This window comes from Zootermopsis nevadensis, unplaced genomic scaffold (assembly GCF_977971745.1).
Source record: "Zootermopsis nevadensis isolate Lab colony 2312 unplaced genomic scaffold, Znev_1.0 Znev_ptg000037l, whole genome shotgun sequence".
In the NCBI taxonomy this organism is placed as follows: Eukaryota; Metazoa; Arthropoda; class Insecta; order Blattodea; family Termopsidae; genus Zootermopsis; species Zootermopsis nevadensis.
In genome coordinates, this window is record NW_028259169.1 from 1,269,644 (window position 1) to 1,296,965 (window position 27,322).

At 37.5% G+C, this 27,322-nt stretch overlaps 1 protein-coding gene across 2 annotated transcripts; it reads right to left on the bottom strand.

The window, feature by feature from the left end:
- Window positions 1-453: 453 nt before the first annotated feature.
- On the bottom strand, window positions 454-6,969 carry LOC147871823 (transformation/transcription domain-associated protein-like). 2 transcript variants are annotated; one of them, XM_087360059.1, is made up of 4 exons: window positions 5,961-6,969; window positions 5,391-5,488; window positions 4,806-4,891; window positions 454-4,535 (listed from the first exon to the last, which is right to left on the bottom strand). In XM_087360059.1, exons 2-4 carry the CDS (start codon window positions 5,401-5,403, stop codon window positions 4,200-4,202), a joined length of 435 nt encoding a protein of 144 aa, XP_087216185.1. In that variant the 5' UTR covers window positions 5,404-5,488; window positions 5,961-6,969; the 3' UTR covers window positions 454-4,199. The 2 variants fall into 2 exon arrangements, with proteins under 2 accessions (XP_087216185.1, XP_087216186.1); XM_087360060.1 differs by lacking the exons at window positions 4,806-4,891; window positions 5,961-6,969 and having other exon boundaries at window positions 5,391-5,484.
- Between the last annotated feature and the right edge of the window lie 20,353 nt (window positions 6,970-27,322).

Here is a 27,322-nt window from a genome sequence, read left to right on the forward strand (position 1 = left end):
TTGTAAACTTTCAACTCGCCCTAAAAACATCGGCTGAGGAGCTCGTCATGCATTTTTCTCTGTTATCCGTCCCACTCCCGTTTTGGGTCCAGACATCTTCCTCGACACTCTGTTCTCAGAGCCCCTCAGTCTATGTTCCTCCCTGAAAGAGAGAGACCACGTTTTGCACCCATAAATTCTTTGCACTCAATAATAGCAAACATTCCCCGGATTTAATCTGCTGATGTAGGGAGATAATGAGAGGGAGATTTGTCGATAATTAAGGCTTGTGAAACCGGAATAAAATTTCTTCTCAGTTCCCTAAAACGCTTTAATAATGTCGATGTATCAAGAGATGAAAAGCGTTAGAATTATTGTTGAGAATATAAACCCCACTTCTTAGCATCGACATATTTTTATTTAGATTCTGGGATACGAAACACGTTTAATTCCTTTAAAATTGTAAAAAGTTAATTGCCTACTGGAATATTCTTTTATTATCAATGTTGCCGTGAACACACACAAGTCAATCTAATGTTAATTGAAATTGTTTTAAAAAGAAGACAAGTCTAATTCTCGTACACGAGTTCAAAAATGCAGATGAAAACAATAAATGTGATGAACAATAATAATAAATAGGAATCCCTTACCTCAAACTTTGTTCAATTGTATGAGACCACGACGTCCACCAGCAATGATCGATCTAATCAAAACTAAAATGGAAAGAGTGGAGGGCAGTTTGACAGATTTCTTAATAATTCTTATATAAGATAAGAAATTGTGATATTCTATATTAGTAAGAAATGCCACAAACAACATATTCCTTCCACCTAACATTTACCTTGTTACAGCTGAACCTAAACGATAACAAGCCGCTGCATCCAGTCTGTACAGAAAGTCATTATTTCACGGTCACGAACTCTGAAATGACAAATGTTCGTGTAAAAGACAGATCAATGGAAATGTCACCTTATATTTTAAACTGCGGCGTAGCTCAGACTTTTGTGTGGAAGGAAACAATCTTGGATGAAGATAAGTGCAAAATTCCTCTGACAGCATAGCCGAGTTTCCAGGAAATTCCAAAGTGCAATGGCCGTGACATTCCACATGAAACCAGATTCATTCAGAATGGAGTTGCCTCTTTCCACATCCTACGTCATTAGGAACCCTGCTTATTCCAAACTGCATTACAACACTGATATTTAAACACCGCAACCTATCTGCTGTCACACCACAGCGACCAGAATGGCATATCCAGATCACATCAGGTGTTCCGAGTAAAGGTGACGATTCTGAAAAAAAAAGTAAGACAAGTTTACTGCAATTACTGTCATCATCATTATTGCCATCTTCTTCTTCCAAACATCTGATCTGCCATATGCAACTTCCGTGCTCATTCTTTTCCTTTCTGACTGCCTCACTAGAATCGTAACAAACTGGTAATATTACCAACTACAAAACATCAGTGCCTTCCTGGACAAACACGTAGTAGCTAGTTTTAACACTTTTCTTAGTATTCAAATTGAGCCGAGTTGTTTTCTAACGATTACGAGGACGAACAAGACCTCAAAACAATGTAGAAATACACGAATTCTGTCGGCCAATGTACAAACGTTCTAGGCTACGCTTCAGGAAGTTGTCAAATGTCACTTTCATAAATTACAAAGGGACCCTTTTCCCCCGCCCAGTAATGTATCCAACGCAACGAATTATGGTCGTATCACGTAGGAAGATGGTGGGGACAAACGAAGTCAAATCAGACGACAAAACGATGAAGTAAAGCAAACGCGAAAAGCCGTTCAATATGACCTTCGTGACTGTATGTTCGTAAATAATTTGTTTCGGCTACGGTAAAAAAATGATCATTTCCTTGTTAACCAAAGCAACGCGCCATTCATTACGCTAAACTACGTTCAATTTTTCTGCTACCCTTTTTAAAACAATCCGCAAACCTACGCCCACATCTTGGTTCAGATTTTTATTCAAAGTCTTGGTTACTCGTATGGTCACATTTCCAGCAATTACAGAAGCAGCAGTTTGCCAGAAGACAACTGCCTGCCTTCTCTCCCTCGCTCCACACCCAATTCACATAACATGATGGAAGGATGACTGTAAGTGCCAAAGAAACTGGCAGGGTGCTGGGGCCACCAACCCGGTCGCAAATACTTAGACATTCTGTACTGTGGACGTGGGGATTCCCCACTAAGTAAAGGAGAGCCACCAAAAATTTCTTACTTTGAGGAAACATCTCTCCATGACACCAGCAGCAGCACTCTCAATGTAACAACTTTAACAAGTAGAAACACAACAAAATAAAGAAAGCAATTCTACAAAACAATATTTTGTATCTGACATTACGTCAATAAACAGTTTTACGAGATGAGTTTTAGTGCACGCTGATTACTGAATTGACAGCATGTCTACACGAGAATTTCTGATTGTGGTCACAATGTTTATTAATATCCCGGGACCCCTTCAACATCGTGATCGTATGTTGATTGACTACCCAATAACAAGATCAATAAAACGTGCAACAAACAAAGCTACGTTCTACCTCCAAGAATCATACGCAAAGGAATCTTCACTCACAGACAGCTCAAACACTCTAATATTTTAACAAAAATCCTGCAAAAGAGCTGTACCACTTAAAGTCCTCTCCCTTCCATTTCAGCGCGGATTCTTACAGTAGTAGTTCTAGAAATGAAAGGAGGGGAGACACGGGTTTCGTATTGTATGCATTTCCTTCCTGATTTCTGCCCTCTAAAAAAATAACTGAGGGTTTTAGTGGGTGCGATATGGGAGCCCAAGATGAGAGGAAGGAGGGGTTATGTAAAAATATATTTATGAGGGAGCAGCTAAGGTGGTCAACGAACACCAAACAGACATCATATATCATTTCATTTCCAGGTCAACAATCTTTAACCAAGCTAAATGGTCAATAACTTCGGCCTGTCTCTCTCTCACACACACAAAAACACAATCTCTACATTCTTCCTATAAACAATCTGACTGACAACACTAACAAATTAGTCTTTCGTAAGCCAAGAACTCTTCACAACCATTTTACAGACATAAAATAACAATCCTGACAACACCAGCACTGGTACATTGTGACCCACATAAGTGGCACTGCCTTTCTATACTTGGTTCCAACCAACCAAACCACTCCTCAATCCTAATGCAAATCCCCATACCCCACCCGCAACCACGGAATATACCAGAAGTAATACTGAGCCTCATCACATGTCCATGAGACTGACACCTGACAACTCTCAACTTATGGTTATGTCTTAAATAAATGGAACCTCTGACAGTCATCTCCATTTTTGCAAGCAAGTCCAAATTCATAACGAACACCACACCACAAACTTACAAGTTTTGTAACCGATCCCCTTGCTCAACACAGCAAACTCTCAAAATTAACCAAAAGCACAGAAAATATCCCGGCAGCTCCGCTCACTGTGCACAAAACTAAATTACTTACACTGGCAAATGCTCACTTATTAATTAGTAAACAGACCACATTAAAGGCTCCTCAGCACTGCACACATCTCACATGTAACAAAACCTTATCACAAATAGTCACCACCCTCGTCTAAAAAGGATAAATAAACCTCACATTCTGATATCCTATGAACAATATCATGAATGCCTCCAGCGTACCACAGATACTGCAATAATGCCAATCCCTCACCACATTTACGTCTTTCAACATATCAAATCTCACATTTAAGTTCACAACATCTAAAGTACCTAATAAAATTGGACAGACTCATCTCTCTCACACGACAACCACATCAAATACATTCTAATGCTCATGTACTCACACAACGAATGCCTGGTTCAGACCGATATCAGTCTCTTGCGGATACGAGGTTCCTTCTTTGTCCCAGCAGGTTTAATCTTCTGACATCAAGTCGGTCTGCCAACTGTTGCCGCACGTACTTCAACGCTTCTCTGGCTGGCAGTACGCGGGTCACGTGGTGCTCAGTAGAATCTGAAGGATCATTCTGTTTCTCGTAATCTGCTACTCCCAGAAAGAGAAAATACATTCACATTCAAGAAATCAAGACATCACACTCTTCTAAGAACACACAGTTTTACTTCACCAAGCAGTTAACACTCCCACCTTAGCCAATGAACAAGGACCTTCCATTTTCAGAAGACAAATTCTGTCAAGTTCATTACAAACCCATTCACAAGTTAACTTTAAATACGGGTCACAACCAGCGACCTGACAAATTCTTAACTCCCTCGCTCACAGATTCATACTGGAGCCTTTCTTTCCTCCTCCCCAGCAAATTTAAAACATTCGCCAAGTGGGCCATTATTCCACACGTCATAATACTGCAACTACAAACTCTACAACTCACACACGTCACGTCAGACCCACGCAACTTCCCTTGCCACTGATTCAGTGGATATTTAACGAACAGTTCGCTTGCCGTCTGTTTGGAGCCGAGGTGTCCCGGCTTACACGGCTCCCTCTCCTCGTGCCCCATTATGACAGCAAGGGAGTCTATAAACACCAGTCGGTCCATGCCCTTCAGGTTCGCCTGTTTTGATGTCATAAAGAAAGGACGTAAATGAAAGATTAAGAAATGGCAAGCCACTACAACACAGCCAACATCTGTAGCACTTCTACTACTAAGGTGAATTCAACCGACAAGGGGCAAGAGGTAGCCGTATCAATTAGATTTATTTTCCATATCACCATCAGTAATGCCACTTTATAATGCCTTCTGGAAGCAAAGGTGGAAACTTCACCAACAGTAATATAAATTGTTTCAATGTTGAACAATCTAAATTTATAAAACTGAACTCACCAGCTGCCTGTGATATCGCCACCATTGTGCAGTGACACACAAGGAACACCGTCGTAACTCTTTCATGGCTGCAGCAACAAACACTCCTACCAACTTACACAACAGGCCTTACTGGCTGTTCCAGATATGAAGCAGACGCTTTCAACAAGTTCACGTACTAAATGTGGTTTTAAGAGAGATTTCAGGTTCTCACAGTGGTCTTTGGGTTCTAACACCACTTGGACTTACAGAAAACCAACACCGATTATGGTTTTTAAACATTTAATGGTTCGCTATATCAGCTGAAGTTATCCTTGTGACTAAGCGCAATGCCATGAGGCAGTGGGAGCATGGAGGTAAACTCCATGCATTCTCAATTATAGAACTATGTGGAGGTCAGCCTCAAAATGTGGTTCCTTAAACTGGCAAAGAAAAATCACGTTCTTCATTGTTTCTTTGTAGTCTCAATAGAAGAAATAGACAAGTTCTTTATTTCATTAAAACCATTTACTACTTTTCAGGACAAAAGGTCTTCTTCCTTCAATAATGGCATTGTAATTCAGAAAAGAATTTTATTAAACAATTTACTCAAATGGATAAACTTACCTGTGACTGCCATCTGGTGAGTGGCTCTGGCTTGCTTGTCTTGCAATCTGAACGGAATCCCATGGACTGCGGAGATCTCCACATGTGGATCATCAAAACTGCAACAGCGAATCACAATAAGTACAGATAATTACACTCACATCCTAATGTTCAATGGTCACAGCAGTGGCCAATGCAGTAGCTGCTTCCTAAATCAGCAACTGATGTAAGAGGCACAGAGCAAATGGGAAAACTGGGTTTATGATATGACAAAGAAATACATTACTTGTAGAAGCCTCCTGGTACTGGCAGGATACTAAACACAAACTAATTATGATACAGCCTCTAACGGGCTCACTGTACCAGTAAATAATGAGTTCTGGGTGCTCAGAGAAAAATCTATATCAGTGCCTCATAGACTGCCTTGGGACTCGCTTACAATTCTGCGAAGAAAAGCCAGTGATTAACAATCTGTTATGTCATGTTAGTACCATCAGGCTGGAAAAACATCTTTTATTTTGTACACTATTTTAATATCAAGAATGAGGTTAGTTTGACAATATTCTTCTGCCTCCAACTGCTCTTATATACCTTGGACAGGAGAAAAGCTGCTGCACTCTATTCTCATCATCATTAAAATTCAGGGATGCCACCAAGAAACAGCAAATTATTTCCCAGCACTGACGACGGTAGAACGGATCCGTCGTGCTTGACTTCTGAGCACTAGATGCTGTCTCCACGACCTGGAAAACACAAGCGACAGTTTCAAGTTATAACGACTAAGGAAAGTGAAATGTTTTAGTTACAGTAACTTCCATGCGGCATTGTTATAATACTTTCACGTACTGCACTTACTGTAATACTCTAAACACCTTTTCTCCACATCAGGGCGCATGTCATATTTATTTCCAGAAACTTTGGGTTTCATGGACACCTAGACTTTTATTTTGCAAGTGGAAACAAGTTTGACAAATCTCAACAACACTGAAATAAAAATTAACTACAAGCATATAATTTTTGTATAGTCTATGCTAACCCTAATAAACGTCAAAAAGGAACGTACTATACGCGTACCAAGTTATTTAATAATCTTCCACCAACAATTTAAACTCTAAATGATTTAAAGGTGTTCAAGCGTGCATTGAGAGGTCACCTCATCACTCACACTTTCCATTCTGCAGTTTATTTCACCTCTGCTGAAATTTCTTCAGTTTTATGTATATCTATAATCTATATTTAAAGTGGTTTTGCATTTCTATTTAAAATTCTGAGGTTTATGTATATTAATTTGTAATTTTTTTTAATACCTGTATTGCAGAATCTGAAGGTTATGTACATTCACATATGAAACACGTCCTTGCATTGTGTCAAAAGTACTGAGGTTTACATATATTGAATGAAGTCCTGAAGTTTATGTTTATTGTATGAAATGACTTGTACTGCATCCTTTGGATTACTCCTAAGAAGGATCTATGGAATGCAAAGAAACTCTACTCTCTAACATACCTGAATAATGCAATTCCTTATCACACACACTAATAAGGCTTTTTACATGCAAAAGAAAATAATCACAACAATGGCAGGTGTCAAAAGCTGCTTACCTTATAGAGAATAATTTCGTAAATTTAATATACTTCCACTTGCAAGTGAATTTATATTCTGCTTGCTATCATTTGTGGTGGAAAAGTTGGATAATTTTAAAAGAAATACAGATGTACATAATTGAATTACAAGATGTAAACCCTGCTAAATGTCAAAGAGGAGTGTACTTTACACGTGTCAAGTTATTTAATAATTAAAACTCTAAATTGTGATATAAATGTATTCAAGCCTGCACTGAAATTAGCTTTCATACTTGAATTGCAAAATCTGAAGGTTATGTACATTCATATGTGAAACACGTTCTTGTAATTGTGTCAAAAGTACCGAGGTTTACGTATATTGAATGAAGTCCTGAAGTTTATGTTTATTGTATGAAATGACTTGTACTGCATCCTTTGGATTACTCCTAAGAAGGATCTATGGAATGCAAAGAAACTCTACTCTCTAACATACCTGAATAATGCAATTCCTTATCACACACACTAATAAGGCTTTTTACATGCAAAAGAAAATAATCACAACAATGGCAGGTGTCAAAAGCTGCTTACCTTATAGAGAATAATTTCGTAAATTTAATATACTTCCACTTGCAAGTGAATTTATATTCTGCTTGCTATCATTTGTGGTGGAAAAGTTGGATAATTTTAAAAGAAATACAGATGTACATAATTGAATTACAAGATGTAAACCCTGCTAAATGTCAAAGAGGAGTGTACTTTACACGTGTCAAGTTATTTAATAATTAAAACTCTAAATTGTGATATAAATGTATTCAAGCCTGCACTGAAATTAGCTTTCATACTTGAATTGCAAAATCTGAAGGTTATGTACATTCATATGTGAAACACGTTCTTGTAATTGTGTCAAAAGTACCGAGGTTTACGTATATTGAATGAAGTCCTGAAGTTTATGTTTATTGTATGAAATGACTTGTACTGCATCCTTTGGATTACTCCTAAGAAGGATCTATGGAATGCAAACAAACTCTACTCTCTAACATACCTGAATAATGCAATTCCTTATCCAAGTAACAAACACTCCAGGTGCTTCGTTCTGTCTCGTTCTTCACATCTCCAACTCCAAATAAGCTGCTTCCCCATCACGCACACAACTGATCTTCTGAAACACTGATATTCAGACAAATTGGTCCTCCATGTCTTCGTTGATGCCAGTAAACACACACTACAGCTACAGTTCACATGAAAGTTGCTACTCAGCACATCCCCTGATCTCAAACTCCTCTTTGAGACAGACTAGGCACTCCCACTAAATCTATAACAGTACACCTCCTCGGAAAGCAAGGTATATAATCGCACGAGGGCCTGAGGTCTTCCTTGTGGCATTGTGAGGCATGCTACGAACACCCCATACTTGGTCACTAGGAATCAAAAGTGGGCAACTGTGGTGTGGTGTGGTGTGGTGGCCACATAACCAACATTACAACCTGTAACCCTAGCTGCTTACTTCTAGCTTCTTCACTGCGATAAGCTCTTGCACAAAGTTAAATCAACAGCTACTGAATTTCCACATGCAAGTCACAAAAACAGAGGCTGCCACCACGAGTCTGTGGGTCATCCCAACCGCATCGACTGATGAATTGTGTCCATCATGCACAGTGGTCATGTCAGCTACCGGAGCAAAGTCTTGCTACCTCCGTAGTAATGATGGATTCGAAACTGCATAACGGCTGAAGTATCCCATATGCTTGCATTCACGCCTACCTGAAACAAAACCATGTACAGAAATAAACATCCGCATTGAGAGACCAGTATTAATTCTTACTACGAAGGCACTCTACACCACATTAATAACCTACTGGCAACTAATCCGGCCTTTCGTGCAACCAAAATATTTCCCACTTTACGTACTTCACACAGGAGAAAGATGACAAACATCAGTTCAAATAAACTTGCAAGCATTGGAAATATAAGAGAGTAAAGCTGCACTCGACTGGGCATGCATCCTACTATCACGCCGTCCGAAGTAAACAATAACAGCAGAGGAGCTGCGCCATTTTCTCGCACGCAGGGACGGCAACGTCTGAAAAACAGCGAACACATCCCGCCACCGGCGGAGCATGAGGGATATTCAATGATCAATATGTGCGCACCCTGACGAACTGTCCTGTCATCTACCGACAATACACCTGAGGTACATGCCCGTCCGCGAACACTACACGGCACTGCCGAACCAAATGCTGACTGAAATACCACTCCAAAGACTGTAAAATTATGAAGACCTCAAACTTTATTCCGTGAATACCATTAGTGACACATCTTCTCCTTTAAAAACGACAGGAAGTAAAGAAAAAAATTAAGGCGAAACGAGCTACCAACTTCGCCTATAAGAAACCAACTACCAATCACTTCCATAACCTCAAAAATCATAAAATAATTTATGAATCCAACCACACCCAATAAACTACAGCTCAATCAACTTAGCACGAAGCACTATGAAACAAGTAGCCCACAATTTGCATCTACATCGCCTACATCCTAGGGCACATTTGTCACATAACCTGTCGGTCGCCGTTATGATACTGCTCAGATTGATACCAGACACAACTCTTGAATACCTGCACGTCTACCTATAAATTACCCAGTGAAATCGTCCACGTCCTTTCCAACACGAACTTATCCTCGTCACATTTCATGTTGGCACTCAAGACATCACGGAAATTCAGCACCGACATTCTCCCTACGCGATAATTTCTCACAAGTAATTTTGCAGAAGGGCGAAAACGTCTCGCGAGCTGAGTCATTTGAAAAGTACGACCAACATCACCTATAAGACACCAACTAATAAACATTTCCATAACCTAAATATCTTCCATCATTTATGAAAACAGGTGGGATTTCGTAAACTACAGCTCAATGAACGAAGCACTATAAACGATTATTGCATATGTCGCCACTACACAGCCCCTCTGCCAACAGGTTGTACTTCACGAGCATCTATAACACACCCAACGACCCAGCCCACTGGTGACCGTACTTCAACAACACAAACTTCACTTCGTCAGACTCCATTTTGGCACATGCAGCAATCAACACTTAATACACTACCAACAAAATTAATGCCGGCAATATTCGCTGAAAACCACTTGCAGAAAAACACACACAATCCAGAAAACTCATTGCACTTACCTGACTTACAAAAAGCAATCTCATCACTGGCAAGTCACACTTTTCGATCATAGGACAACTGCTATTGCGCATCTCCCGTTAACGACTGTTTGGAAACTCCCTCTCGGTGATGATCACCAAGTATTCCCGTTACCTCCCGCTTTGACATCTCTTTACAGATTTACATAGAGAAAATACAAACTAAGTAATGCGTGGTCAGCACACTTTTAAAGCCCTCCTGGGTCAGAGAACGGACACCCACTATTATCAAGACTGTCCGGTATAGCTATGCCAGAGATCTTCATCACCGCACTTCCTAAACGAGTGAAACTGCAGAGCCCCCCCCCATCTGCTTCCGAACAGATTCACAATGACTGACGTTTTGAAGATCTTTCTGTGGCATTAGCTTGAACTGAGAATGTGAAATGGGATGAAGCAGATAAAAGGAAATAACATATTCTTTCCAGGAAGCAGACTCTTATCAACGCAATGTGATTGAGGCCGACATTTCTACTATTTTACTACACTCCGTAGAACACCCCACACACATAACTAGACATCCACACCTTACACGTTCACACAATTCATATCTAAGTTGCTATCACACTTGCAACACAATTACCACAACAGAGCAAGCCCCTGTCAATGGGTTAAATTTTTAGAAATTATTCGAAAGTCAATTTTCAAAAGGCAAATATCTCCCGATCTGTAGGAATCTGAGAGACAAACCTTATGTCACTTTGAGGGAAACTATATGTCAACTTCCTGTCAGAGTCACGTCAATGTATGTTCAAGGGTTTGGAGGATAGAGACATTTTAATTTTTCGAGATAATTCGAAAGTCAATTTGTGAAAGTCAAATATCTCCCGATCTGTAGGAATCTGAGAGACAAACCTTATGTCACTTTGAGGAAACGCATATGTCAACTACATGTCAGAGTCACGTTAATGTATGTCCAAGGGTTTGGAGGATAGAGACATTTAAATTTTTCGAGATTATTCGAAAGTCAATTTTTAAAAGGCAAATATCTCCCGATCTGTAGGAATCTGATACACAAAACTTATGTCACTTTGAGGGAACGTATATGTCAACTTCATGTCATAGTCACGTCAATGTATGTCCAAGGGTTTGGAGGATAGAGACATTTAAATTTTTAGAGATTATTCGAAAGTCAATTTTTAAAAGGCAAATATCTCCCGATCTGTAGGAATCTGAGAGACAAAACTTATGCCACTTTGAGGGAACGTATATGTCAACTTCATGTCATAGACACGTCAATGTATGTCCAAGGGTTTGGAGGATAGAGACATTTAAATTTTTCGAGATTATTCGAAAGTCAATTTTTAAAAAACAAATATCTAACGATCTGTAATCATCTGAGAGACAAACCTTATGTCACTTTGAGGGAACGCATATGTCAACTTTTTGTCAAAGTCACGTAAAAGTATGTCCAAGGGTTTGGAGGATAGAGACATTTTAATTTTTCGAGATTATTCGAAAGTCAATTTTTAAAAGGCAAATATCTCCCGATCTGTAGGCATCTGAGAGACAAACCTTATGTCACTTTGAGGGAACGCATATGTCAACTTCATGTCAGAGTCTCGTCAATGTATGTCCAAGGGTTTGCAGGATAGATACATTTAAATTTTTCGAGATTATTCGAAAGTCAATTTTTGAATAGGCAAATATCTCCCGATCTGTATTAATCTGAGAGACAAAACTTATGTCACTTTGAGGGAACGTATATGTGAACTTCATGTCATAGTCACGTCAATGTATGTCGAAGGGTTTGGAGGATAGAGACATATAAATTTTTAGAGATTATTCGAAAGTCAATTATTAAAAGGCAAATATCTCCCGATCTGTAGGCATCTGAGAGACAAAACTTATGTCACTTTGAGGGAACGTATATGTCAACTTCATGTCAGAATCTCGTCAATGTATGTTCAAGGGGTTGGACGATAGAGACATTTAAATTTTTAGAGATTATTCGAAAGTCAATATTTAAAAGGCAAATATCTCCCGATCTGTAGGCATCTGAGAGACAAAACTTATGTCACTTTGAGGGAACGCATATGTCAACTTCATGTCAGAGTCACGTCAATGTATGTCCAAGGGTTTGGAGGATAGAGACATTTTAATTTTACGAGATTATTCGAAAGTAAATTATTAAAAGGCAAATATCTCCCGATCTGTAGGAATCTGAGAGACAAAACTTATGTCACTTTGAGGGAACGTATATGTAAATCTCCTGTCAGAGTCACGTCAATGTATGTCCAAGGGTTTGGAGGATAGAGACATTTTAATTTTACAAGATTATTCGAAATTCAATTTTTAAAAGGCAAATATCTCCCGATCTGTATTAATCTGAGAGACAAAACTTATGTCACTTTGAGGGAACGTATATGTCAACTTCATATCAGAATCTCGTCAATGTATGTCCAAGGGTTTGGACGATAGACACATTTAAATTCTTCGAGATTATTTGAAAGTCAATATGTAAAAGGCAAATATCTCCCGAACTGTAGGCATCTGAGAGACAAACCTTATGTCATTTTGAGGGAACGGATATGTCAACTTCATGTCAGAGTCTCGTCAATGTATGTATAAGGGTTTGGAGGATAGAGACATTTTAATTTTTCGAGATTATTCGAAATTCAATTTTTAAAAGGCAAATATCTCCCGATCTGTAGGAATCTGAGAGACAAACCTAATGTCACTTTGAGGGAACATATATGTCAACTTCCTGTCAGAGTCACGTCAATGTATGTCCAAGGGTTTGGAGGATAGAGACATTTAAATTTTTAGAGATTATTCGAAAGTAAATTTTTAAAAGGCAAATATCTCCCGATCTGTAGGAATCTGAGAGACAGAACTTATGTCACTTTGAGGGAACGTATATGTAAACGTCCTGTCAGAGTCACGTCAATGTATGTCCAAGGGTTTGGAGGATAGAGATATTTTAATTTTACGAGATTATTCGAAAGTCAATTTTTAAAAGGCAAATATCTCCTGATCTGTAGGAATCTGAGAGACAAAACTAATATCACTTTGAGGGAACGTATATGCCAACTACATGTCAGAATCTCGTCAATGTATGTCCAAGGGTTTGGACGATAGAGAAATTTTAATTTTTCGAGATTATTCGAAAGTCAATTTTTAAAAGGCAAATATCTCCCGATCTGTGGGCATCTGAGAGACAAACCTTTTGTCACTTTGAGGGAAAGCATATGTCAACTAGATGTCAGAATCTCGTCAATGTATGTCCAAGGGTTTGGACGATAGAGATATTTTAATTTTTCGAGATTATTCGAAAGTCAATTTCTAAAAGGCAAATATCTCCCGATCTGTAGGCATCTGAGAGACAAACCTTATGTCACATGAGGGAACGCATATGTCAACTTGATGTCAGAGTCTCAACAATGTATGTTAAAGGGTTTGGAGGATAGAGACATTTAAATTTTTCGAGATTATTCGAAAGTCAATTTTTAAAAGGCAAATATCTCCCGATCTGTAGGAATCTGAGAGACAAAACTTATGTCACTTTGAGGGAACGTATATGTCAACTTGCTGTCAGAGGCACGTCAATGTATGTCCAAGGGTTTGGAGGATAGAGACATTTAAATTTTTAGAGATTATTCGAAAGTCAATTTTTGAAAAGGCAAATATCTCCCGATCAATAGGAATCTAAGAGACAAAACTTATGTCACTTTGAGGGAACGTATATGTCAACTTCATGTGAGAATCTCGTCAATGTATGTCCAAAGGTTTGGACGATAGAGACATTTTAATTTTTCGAGATCATTCGAAAGTCAATTTTTAAAAGGCAAATATCTCCCGATCTGTAGGCATCTGAGAGACAACCCTTATGCCACTTTGAGGGAACGCATATGTCAACTTCATGTCAGAGTCTCGTCAATGTATGTCCAAGGGTTTTGAGGATATAGACATTTTAATTTTTCGAGATTATTCGAAAGTCAATTTTTGAAAAGGCAAATATCTCCCGATCTGTATGAATCTGAGAGACAAAACTTATGTTTTTTGAGGAAACGTATATGTCAACTTCCTGTCATAGTCACGTCAATGTATGTCCAAGGTTTTGGACGATAGAGACATTTAAATTTTTCGAGATTATTCGAAAGTCAATTTTTTAAAGGCAAATATCTCCCGATCTGTAGGCATCTGAGAGACAAACCTTATGTCACTTTGAGGGAACGCATATGTCAACTTCATGTCAGAGTCTCGTCAATGTATGTCCAAGGGTTTGCAGGATAGATACATTTAAATTATTCGAGATTATTCGAAAGTCAATTTTTGAATAGGCAAATATCTTCCGATCTGTATTAATCTGAGAGACAAAACTTATGTCACTTTGAGGGAACGTATATGTGAACTTCATGTCATAGTCACGTCAATGTATGTCGTAGGGTTTGGAGGATAGAGACATATAAATTTTTAGAGATTATTCGAAAGTCAATTATTAAAAGGCAAATATCTCCCGATCTGTAGGCATCTGAGAGACAAAACGTATGTCACTTTGAGGGAACGTATATGTCAACTGCATGTCAGAATCTCGTCAATGTATGTCCAAGGGGTTGGACGATAGAGACATTTAAATTTTTAGAGATTATTCGAAAGTCAATATTTAAAAGGCAAATATCTCCCGATCTGTAGGCATCTGAGAGACAAAACTTATGTCACTTTGAGGGAACGCATATGTCAACTTCATGTCAGAGTCTCGTCAATGTATGTCCAAGGGTTTGGAGGATAGAGACATTTTAATTTTACGAGATTATTCGAAAGTAAATTTTTAAAAGGCAAATATCTCCCGATCTGTAGGAATCTGAGAGACAAAACTTATGTCACTTTGAGGGAACGTATATGTAAATGTCCTGTCAGAGTCACGTCAATGTTTGTCCAAGGGTTTGGAGGATAGAGACATTTTAATTTTACAAGATTATTCGAAATTCAATTTTTAAAAGGCAAATATCTCCCGATCTGTATTAATCTGAGAGACAAAACTTATGTCACTTTGAGGGAACGTATATGTCAACTTCATGTCAGAATCTCGTCAAAGTATGTCCAAGGGTTTGGACGATAGACACATTTAAATTCTTCGAGATTATTTGAAAGTCAATATGTAAAAGGCAAATATCTCCCGAACTGTAGGCATCTGAGAGACAAACCTTATGTCATTTTGAGGGAACGGATATGTCAACTTCATGTCAGAGTCTCGTCAATGTATGTATAAGGGTTTGGAGGATAGAGACATTTTAATTTTTCGAGATTATTCGAAATTCAATTTTTAAAAGGCAAATATCTCCCGATCTGTAGGAATCTGAGAGACAAACCTAATGTCACTTTGAGGGAACATATATGTCAACTTCCTGTCAGAGTCACGTCAATGTATGTCCAAGGGTTTGGAGGATAGAGACATTTAAATTTTTAGAGATTATTCGAAAGTAAATTTTTAAAAGGCAAATATCTCCCGATCTGTAGGCATCTGAGAGACAACCCTTATGCCACTTTGAGGGAACGCATATGTCAACTTCATGTCAGAGTCTCGTCAATGTATGTCCAAGGGTTTTGAGGATATAGACATTTTAATTTTTCGAGATTATTCGAAAGTCAATTTTTGAAAAGGCAAATATCTCCCGATCTGTATGAATCTGAGAGACAAAACTTATGTTTTTTGAGGAAACGTATATGTCAAATTCCTGTCATAGTCACGTCAATGTATGTCCAAGGTTTTGGACGATAGAGACATTTAAATTTTTCGAGATTATTCGAAAGTCAATTTTTAAAAGGCAAATATCTCCCGATCTGTAGGCATCTGAGAGACAAACCTTATGTCACTTTGAGGGAACGCATATGTCAACTTCATGTCAGAGTCTCGTCAATGTATGTCCAAGGGTTTGCAGGATAGATACATTTAAATTATTCGAGATTATTCGAAAGTCAATTTTTGAATAGGCAAATATCTCCCGATCTGTATTAATCTGAGAGACAAAACTTATGTCACTTTGAGGGAACGTATATGTGAACTTCATGTCATAGTCACGTCAATGTATGTCGTAGGGTTTGGAGGATAGAGACATATAAATTTTTAGAGATTATTCGAAAGTCAATATTTAAAAGGCAAATATCTCCCGATCTGTAGGCATCTGAGAGACAAAACTTATGTCACTTTGAGGGAACGCATATGTCAACTTCATGTCAGAGTCTCGTCAATGTATGTCCAAGGGTTTGGAGGATAGAGACATTTTAATTTTACGAGATTATTCGAAAGTAAATTCTTAAAAGGCAAATATCTCCCGATCTGTATTAATCTGAGAGACAAAACTTATGTCACTTTGAGGGAACGCATATGTCAACTTCATGTCAGAGTCTCGTCAATGTATGTCCAAGGGTTTGGAGGATAGAGACATTTTAATTTTACGAAATTATTCGAAAGTAAATTCTTAAAAGGCAAATATCTCCCGATCTGTAGGAATCTGAGAGACAAAACTTATGTCACTTTGAGGGAACGTATATGTAAATGTCCTGTCAGAGTCACGTCAATGTATGTCCAAGGGTTTGGAGGATAGAGACATTTTAATTTTACAAGATTATTCGAAATTCAATTTTTAAAAGGCAAATATCTCCCGATCTGTATTAATCTGAGAGACAAAACTTATGTCACTTTGAGGGAACGTATATGTCAACTTCATGTCAGAATCTCGTCAATGTATGTCCAAGGGTTTGGACGATAGACACATTTAAATTCTTCGAGATTATTTGAAAGTCAATATGTAAAAGGCAAATATCTCCCGATCTGTAGGCATCTGAGAGACAAACCTTATGTCATTTTGAGGGAACGCATATGTCAACTTCATGTCAGAGTCTCGTCAATGTATGTATAAGGGTTTGGAGGATAGAGACATTTTAATTTTTCGAGATTATTCGAAAGTCAATTTTTAAAAGGCAAATATCTCCCGATCTGTAGGAATCTGAGAGACAGAACTTATGTCACTTTGAGGGAACGTATATGTAAACGTCCTGTCAGAGTCACGTCAATGTATGTCCAAGGGTTTGGAGGATAGAGACATTTTAATTTTACAAGATTATTCGAAAATCAATTTTTAAAAGGCAAATATCTCCCGATCTGTATTAATCTGAGAGACAAAAGTTATGTCACTTTGAGGGAACGTATATGTCAACTTCATGTCAGAATCTCGTCAATGTATGTCCAAGGGTTTGGACGATAGAGAAATTTTAATTCTTCGAGATTATTCGAAAGTCAATTTTTAAAAGGCAAATATCTCCCGATCTGTAGGCATCTGAGAGACAAACCTTATGTCACATGAGGGAACGCATATGTCAACTTCATGTCAGAGTCTCGTCAATGTATGTTAAAGGGTTTGGAGGATAGAGACATTTAAATTTTTCTAGATTATTCGAAAGTCAATTTTTAAAAGGCAAATATCTCCCGATCTGTAGGAATTTGAGAGACAAAACTTATGTCACTTTGAGGGAACGTATATGTCAACTTGCTGTCAGAGGCACGTCAATGTATGTCCAAGGGTTTGGAGGATAGAGACATTTAAATTTTTAGAGATTATTCGAAAGTCAATTTTTGAAAAGGCAAATATCTCCCGATCAATAGGAATCTAAGAGACAAAACTTATGTCACTTTGAGGGAACGTATATGTCAACTTCATGTGAGAATCTCGTCAATGTATGTCCAAGGGTTTGGACGATAGAGACATTTTAATTTTTCGAGATCATTCGAAAGTCAATTTTTAAAAGGCAAATATCTCCCGATCTGTAGGCATCTGAGAGACAACCCTTATGCCACTTTGAGGGAACGCATATGTCAACTGCATGTCAGAGTCTCGTCAATGTATGTCCAAGGGTTTGGAGGATAGAGACATTTAAATTTTTAGAGATTATTCGAAAGTCAATTTTTGAAAAGGCAAATATCTCCCGATCTGTAGGAATCAGAGAGACAAAACTTATGTCACCTTGAGGGAACGTATATGTCAACTTCATGTCAGAATCTCGTCAATATATGTCCAAGGGTTTGGACGACAGAGACATTTTAATTTTTCGAGATTATTCGAAAGTCAATTTTTAAAAGGCAAATATCTCCCGATCTGTAGGCATATGAGAGACAAAACTTATGTCACTTTGAGGGAACGCATATGTCAACTGCATGTCAGAGTCTCGTCAATGTATGTCCAAGGGTTTGGACGATAGAGACATTTTAATTTTTCGAGATTATTTGGAAGTGAATTATTTAGAGGCAAATATCTCCCGATCCGTAGGAATCTGAGAGACAAAACTAATGTCACTTTGAGGGAATATTTATGTCAACTTCCTGACAGAGTCACGTCAATGTATGTCCAAGGGTTTGGAGGATAGAGACATTTAAATTTTTAGATATTATTCGAAAGTCAATTTTTAGAAGGCAAATATCTAACGATCTGTAGGCATCTGAGAGACAAAACTTATGTCACTTTGAGGGAACATATATGTCAACTTCATGTCAGAGTCTCGTCAATGTATGTTCAAAGGTTTGGAGGATGGAGACATTTTAATTTTTCGAGATTATTCGAAAGTCAATTTTTAAAAGGCAAATATCTCCCGATCGGTAGGCATCTGAGAGACAACACTTATGTCACTTTGTGGGAACATATATGTCAACTTCATGTCAGAGTCTCGTCAATGTATGTCCAAGGGTTTGGACGATAGAGATATTTTAATTTTTCGAGATTATTCGAAAGTCAATTTCTAAAAGGCAAATATCTCCCGATCTGTAGGCATCTGAGAGACAAACCTTATGTCACATTGAGGGAACGCATATGTCAACTTCATGTCAGAGTCTCGTCAATGTATATTCAAGGGTTTGGAGGATAGAGACATTTTAATTTTTCGAGATTATTCGAAAGTCAATTTTTAAAAGGCAAATATCTCCCGATCTGTAGGAATCTAAGAGACAAAACTTATGTCACTTTGAGGGAACGTATATGTCAACTTGCTGTCAGAGGCACGTCAATGTATGTCCAAGGGTTTGGAGGATAGAGACATTTAAATTTTTAGAGATTATTCGAAAGTCAATTTTTGAAAAGGCAAATATCTCCCGATCGATAGGAATCTAAGAAACAAAACTTATGTCACTTTGAGGGAACGTATATGTCAACTTCATGTGAGAATCTCGTCAATGTATGTCAAAGGGTTTGGAAGATAGAGACATTTTAATTTTTCGAGATTATTCGAAAGTCAATTTTTAAAAGGCAAATATCTCCCGATCTGTAGGCATCTGAGAGACAAACCTTATGCCACTTTGAGGGAACGTATATGTCAACTTGCAGTCAGAGGCACGCCAATGTATGTCCAAGGGTTTGGAAGATAGAGACATTTAAATTTTTCGAGATTATTTGAAAGTCAATTTTTAAAAGGCAAATATCTCCCGATCTATAGGCATCTGAGAGACAAACCTTATGTCACTTTGAGGGAACGCATATGTCAACTTCATGTCAGAGTCTCGTCAATGCATGTCCAAGGGTTTGGAGGATAGAGACATTTTAATTTTTCGAGATTATTCGAAAGTCAATTTTTAAAAGGCAAATATCTCCCGATCTGTAGGAATCTGAGAGACAAATCTTATGTCACTTTGAGGGAACGTATATGTCAACTTCCTGTCAGAGTCACGTCAATGTATGTCCAAGGGTTTGGAGGATAGAGACATTTAAATTTTTAGAGATTATTCGAAAGTAAATTTTTAAAAGGCAAATATCTCCCGATCTGTAGGAATCTGAGAGACAGAACTTATGTCACTTTGAGGGAACGTATATGTAAACGTCCTGTCAGAGTCACGTCAATGTATGTCCAAGGGTTTGGAGGATAGAGATATTTTAATTTTACGAGATTATTCGAAAGTCAATTTTTAAAAGGCAAATATCTCCTGATCTGTAGGAATCTGAGAGACAAAACTTATATCACTTTGAGGGAACGTATATGCCAACTACATGTCAGAATCTCGTCAATGTATGTCCAAGGGTTTGGACGATAGAGAAATTTTAATTTTTCGAGATTATTCGAAAGTCAATTTTTAAAAGGCAAATATCTCCCGATCTGTGGGCATCTGAGAGACAAACCTTTTGTCACTTTGAGGGAAAGCATATGTCAACTAGATGTCAGAATCTCGTATATGTATGTCCAAGGGTTTGGACGATAGAGATATTTTAATTTTTCGAGATTATTCGAAAGTCAATTTCTAAAAGGCAAATATCTCCCGATCTGTAGGCATCTGAGAGACAAACCTTATGTCACATGAGGGAACGCATATGTCAACTTCATGTCAGATTCTCAACAATGCATGTCCAAGGGTTTGGAGGATAGAGACATTTAAATTTTTCGAGATTATTCGAAAGTCAATTTTTAAAAGGCAAATATCTCCCGATCTGTAGGAATCTGAGAGACAAAACTTATGTCACTTTGAGGGAACGTATATGTCAACTTGCTGTCAGAGGCACGTCAATGTATGTCCAAGGGTTTGGAGGATAGAGACATTTAAATTTTTAGAGATTATTCGAAAGTCAATTTTTGAAAAGGCAAATATCTCCCGATCAATAGGAATCTAAGAGACAAAACTTATGTCACTTTGAGGGAACGTATATGTCAACTTCATGTGAGAATCTCGTCAATGTATGTCCAAGGGTTTGGACGATAGAGACATTTTAATTTTTCGAGATCATTCGAAAGTCAATTTTTAAAAGGCAAATATCTCCCGATCTGTAGGCATCTGAGAGACAACCCTTATGCCACTTTGAGGGAACGCATATGTCAATTTCATGTCAGAGTCTCGTCAATGTATGTCCAAGGGTTTTGAGGATATAGACATTTTAATTTTTCGAGATTATTCGAAAGTCAATTTTTGAAAAGGCAAATATCTCCCGATCAGTATGAATCTGAGAGACAAAACTTATGTTTTTTGAGGAAACGTATATGTCAACTTCCTGTCATAGTCACGTCAATGTATGTCCAAGGTTTTGGACGATAGAGACATTTAAATTTTTCGAGATTATTCGAAAGTCAATTTTTAAAAGGCAAATATCTCCCGATCTGTAGGCATCTGAGAGACAAACCTTATGTCACTTTGAGGGAACGCATATGTCAACTTCATGTCAGAGTCTCGTCAATGTATGTCCAAGGGTTTGCAGGATAGATACATTTAAATTATTCGAGATTATTCGAAAGTCAATTTTTGAATAGGCAAATATCTCCCGATCTGTATTAATCTGAGAGACAAAACTTATGTCACTTTGAGGGAACGTATATGTGAACTTCATGTCATAGTCACGTCAATGTATGTCGTAGGGTTTGGAGGATAGAGACATATAAATTTTTAGAGATTATTCGAAAGTCAATTATTAAAAGGCAAATATCTCCCGATCTGTAGGCATGTGAGAGACAAAACTTATGTGACTTTGAGGGAACGTATATGTCAACTTCGTGTCAGAATCTCGTCAATGTATGTCCAAGGGGTTGGACGATAGAGACATTTAAATTTTTAGAGATTATTCGAAAGTCAATATTTAAAAGGCAAATATCTCCCGATCTGTAGGCATCTGAGAGACAAAACTTATGTCACTTTGAGGGAACGCATATGTCAACTTCATGTCAGAGTCTCGTTAATGTATGTCCAAGGGTTTGGAGGATAGAGACATTTTAATTTTACGAGATTATTCCAAAGTAAATTCTTAAAAGGCAAATATCTCCCGATCTGTAGGAATCTGAGAGACAAAACTTATGTCACTTTGAGGGAACGTATATGTAAATGTCCTGTCAGAGTCACGTCAATGTATGTCCAAGGGTTTGGAGGATAGAGACATTTTAATTTTACAAGATTATTCGAAATTCAATTTTTAAAAGGCAAATATCTCCCGATCTGTATTAATCTGAGAGACAAACCTTATGTCATTTTGAGGGAACGCATATGTCAACTTCATGTCAGAGTCTCGTCAATGTATGTATAAGGGTTTGGAGGATAGAGACATTTTAATTTTTCGAGATTATTCGAAAGTCAATTTTTAAAGGCAAATATCTCCCGATCTGTAGGAATCTAAGAGACAAACTTAATGTCACTTTGAGGGACCATATATGTCAACTTCCTGTCAGAGTCACGTCAATGTATGTCCAAGGGTTTGGAGGATAGAGACATTTAAATTTTTAGAGATTATTCGAAAGTAAATTTTTAAAGGCAAATATCTCCCGATCTGTAGGAATCTGAGAGACAGAACTTATGTCACATTGAGGGAACGTATATGTAAACGTCCTGTCAGTGTCACGTCAATGTACGTCCAAGGGTTTGGAGGATAGAGATATTTTAATTTTACGAGAAAATTCGAAAGTCAATTTTTAAAAGGCAAATATCTCCCGATCTGTAGGAATCTGAGAGACAAAACTTATATCACTTTGAGGGAACGTATATGCAAACTACATGTCAGAATCTCGTCAATGTATGTCCAAGGGTTTGGACGATAGAGAAATTTTAATTCTTCGAGATTATTCGAAAGTCAATTTTTAAAAGGCAAATATCTCCCGATCTGTAGGCATCTGAGAGACAAACCTTATGTCACTTTGAGGGAACGCATATGTCAACTTCATGTCAGAGTCTCGTCAATGTATGTCCAAGGTTTTGGACGATAGAGACATTTTAATTTTTCGAGATTATTCGAAAGTCAATTTTTAAAAGGCAAATATCTCCCGATCTATAGGCATCTGAGAGACAAACCTTATGTCACCTTGAGGGAACGCATATGTCAACTTCATTTCGGAGTCTCGTCAATGCATGTCCAAGGGTTTGGAGGATAGAGACATTTAAATTTTTCGAGATTATTTGAAAGTCAATTTTTAAAAGGCTAATATCTCCCGATCTGTAGGCATCTGAGAGACAAACCTTATGTCACTTTGAGGGATCGCATATGTAAATGTCCTGTCAGAGTCACGTCAATGTATGTCCAAGGGTTTGGAGGATAGAGACATTTAAATTTTAAGAGATTATTCGAAAGTCAATTTTTAAAAGGCAAATATCTCCCGATCTGTAGGAATCTGAGAGACAGAACTTATGTCACTTTGAGGGAACGTATATGTAAAGGTCCTGTCAGAGTCACGTCAATGTATGTCCAAGGGTTTGGAGGATAGAGATATTTTAATTTTACGAGATTATTCGAAAGTCAATTTTTAAAAGGCAAATATCTCCCGATCTGTAGGCATCTGAGGGACAAACCTTATGTCACATTGAGGGAACGCATATGTCAACTTCATGTCAGAGTCTCGTCAATGTATGTTCAAGGGTTTGGAGGATAGAGACATTTTAATTTTTCGAGATTATTCGAAAGTCAATTTTTAAAAGGCAAATATCTCCCAATCTGTTGGAATCTGAGAGACAAAACTTATGTCACTTAGAGGGAACGTATATGTCAACTTCATGTCAGAATCTCGTCAATGTATGTCCAAGGGTTTGGACGATAGAAACATTTTAATTTTTCGAGATTATTCGAAAGTCAATTTATAAAAGGCAAATATCTCCCGATCTGTAGGCATATGAGAGACAACCCATATGTCACTTTGAGGGAACGCATATGTCAACTGCATGTCAGAGTCTCGTCAATGTATGTCCAAGGGTTTGGACGATAGACACATTTTAATTTTTCGAGATTATTTATAAGTCTATTTTTAAAGGCAAATATCTTCCGATCCGTAGGAATCTGAGAGACAAAACTAATGTCACTTTGAGGGATCATATATGTCAACTTCCTGTCAGAGTCACGTCAATGTATGTCCAAGGGTTTGGAGGATAGAGACATTTAAATTTTTAGAGATTATTCGAAAGTCAATTTTTAGTAGGCAAATATCTACCGATCTGTAGGCATCTGAGAGACAAAACGTATGTCACTTTGATGGAACATATATGTCAACTTCATGTCAGAGTCTCGTCATTGTATGTTCAAGGGTTTGGAGGATAGAGACATTTTAATTTTTCGAGATTATTCGAAAGTCAATTTTTAAAAGGCAAATATCTCCCGATCTGTAGGCATCTGAGAGACAAAGCTTATGTCACTTTGAGGGAACATATATGTCAACTTCAGGTCAGAGTCTCGTCAATGTATGTCCAAGGGTTTGGACGATAGAGATATTTTAATTTTTCGAGATTATTCGAAAGTCAATTTCTAAAAGGCAAATATTTCCCGATCTGTAGGCATCTGAGAGACAAACCTTATGTCACATTGAGGGAACGCATATGTCAACTTCATGTCAGAGTCTCGTCAATGTATGTTCAAGGGTTTGGAGGATAGAGACATTTTAATTTTTCGAGATTATTCAAAAGTCAATTTTTAAAAGGCAAATATCTCCCGATCTGTAGGAATCTGACAGACAAAACTTATGTCACTTTGAGATAACGTATATGTCAACTTGCTGTCAGAGGCACGTCAATGTATGTCCAAGGGTTTGGAGGATAGAGACATTTAAATTTTTAGAGATTATTCGAAAGTCAATTTTTTAAAGGCAAATATCTCCCGATCAATAGGAATCTAAGAGATAAAACTTATGTAACTTTGAGGGAACGTATATGTCAACTTCATATGAGAATCTCGTCAATGTATGTCCAAGTGTTTGGACGATAGAGACATTTTAATTTTTCGAAATTATTCGAAAGTCAATTTTTAAAAGGCAAATATCTCCCGATCTGTAGGCATCTGAGAGACAAACCTTATGCCACTTTGAGGTAACGTATATGTCAACTTGCAGTCAGAGGCACGTCAATGTATGTCCATGGGTTTGGAGGATAGAGACATTTAAATTTTTAGAGATTATTTGAAAGTCAATTTTTAAAAGGCAAATATCTCCCGATCTGTAGGAATCTGAGAGACAAAACTTATGTCACTTTGAGGGAACGTATATATCAACTTCCTGTCAGAGTCACGTCAATGTATGTCCAAGGGTTTGGAGGATAGAGACATTTAAATTTTTAGAGATTATTCGAAAGTCAATTTTTGAAAAGGCAAATATCTCCCGATCTGTATTAATCTGAGAGACAAAACTTATGTCACTTTGAGGGAACGTAAATGTCAACTTCATGTAATGGTCACGTCAATGTATTTCGAAGGGTTTGGAGGATAGAGACATTAAAATTTTAGAGATTTTTCGAAAGTCAATTTTTAAAAGGCAAATATCTCCCAATCTGTTGGAGTCTGAGAGACAAAACTTATGTCACTTTGAGGGAACGTATATGTCAACTTGATGTGAGAATCTCGTCAATGTATGTCCAAGGGTTTGGACGATAGAGACATTTTAATTTTTCGAGATTATTCGAAAGTCAATTATTAAAAGGCAAATATCTCCCGATCTGTAGGCATCTGAGAGACAAACCTTATGCCACTTTGAGGGAACGTATATATCAACTTCCTGTCAGAGTCACGTCAATGTATGTCCAAGGGTTTGGAGGATAGAGACATTTAAATTTTTAGAGATTATTCGAAAGTCAATTTTTGAAAAGGCAAATATCTCCCGATCTGTAGGAATCAGAGAGACAAAACTTATGTCACATGAGGGAACGCATATGTCAACTTCATGTCAGAGTCTCGTCAATGTATGTTAAAGGGTTTGGAGTATAGAGAGATTTTAATTTTTCGAGATTATTCGAAAGTCAATTATTAAAAGGCAAATATCTCCCGATCTGTATTAATCTGAGAGACAAAACTTATGTCACTTTGAGGGAACGTATATGTCAACTTCATGTCATAGTCACGTCAATGTATTTCGAAGGGTTTGGAGGATAGAGACATTTAAATTTTTAGAGATTAATCAAAAGTCAATTTTTAAAAGGCAAATATCTCCCAATCTGTTGGAATCTGAGAGACAAAACTTATGTCACTTTGAGGGAACGTATATGTCAACTTCCTGTCAGAGTCACGTCAATGTATGTCCAAGGGTTTGGAGGATAGAGACATTTAAATTTTTATAGAATATTCGAAAGACAATTTTTAAAAGGCAAATATCTCCCGATCTGTAGGAATCTGAGAGACAAAACTTATGTCACTTAGAGGGAACATATATGTTAACTTCATTTCAGAATCTCGTCAATGTATGTCCAAGGGTTTGGACGATAGAGAGATTTTAATTTTTCGAGATTATTCGAAAGTCAATTTTTAAAAGGCAAATATCTCCCGATCTGTAGGCATATGAGAGACAACCCTTAAGTCACTTTGAGGGAACGGATATGTCAACTGCATGTCAGAGTCTCGTCAATGTATGTCCACGGGTTTTGACGATAGAGACATTTTAATTTTTCGAGATTATTTGGAAGTGAATTATTTAAAGGCAAATATCTCCCGATCCGTAGGAATCTGAGAGACAAAACTAATGTCACTTTGAGGGAATATATATGTCAACTTTCTGTCAGAGTCACGTCAATGTATGTCAAAGGGTTTGGAGGATAGTGACATTTAAATTTTTAGAGATTATTCGAAAGTCAATTTTTAGAAGGCAAATATCTAACGATCTGTTGGCATCTGAGAGACAAAACGTATGTCACTTTGAGGGAACATATATGTCAACATCATGTCAGAGTCTCGTCAATGTATGTTCAAGGGTTTGGAGGATAGAGACATTTTAATTTTTCGAGATTATTCGAAAGTCAATTTTTAAAATTCAAATATCTCCCGATCTGTAGGAATCTGAGAGACAAAACTTATGTCACTTTGAGGGAACGTATATATCAACTTCCTGTCAGAGTCACGTCAATGTATGTCCAAGGGTTTGGAGGATAGAGACATTTAAATTTTTAGAGATTATTCGAAAGTCAATTTTTGAAAAGGCAAATATCTCCCGATCTGTAGGAATGTGAGAGACAAAACTTATGTCACTTAGAGGGAACGTATATGTCAACTTCATGTCAGAATCTCGTCAATGTATGTCCAAGGGTTTGGAGGATAGAGACATTTAAATTTTTAGAGATTATTCGAAAGTCAATTTTTGAAAAGGCCAATATCTCCCGATCTGGAGGAATGTGAGAGACAAAGCTTATGTCACTTAGAGGGAACGTATATGTCAACTTCATGTCAGAATCTCGTCAATGTATGTCCAAGGGTTTGGACGATAGAGACATTTTAATTTTTCGAGATTATTCGAAAGTCAATTTCTAAAAGGCAAAAATCTCCCGATCTGTAGGCATCTGAG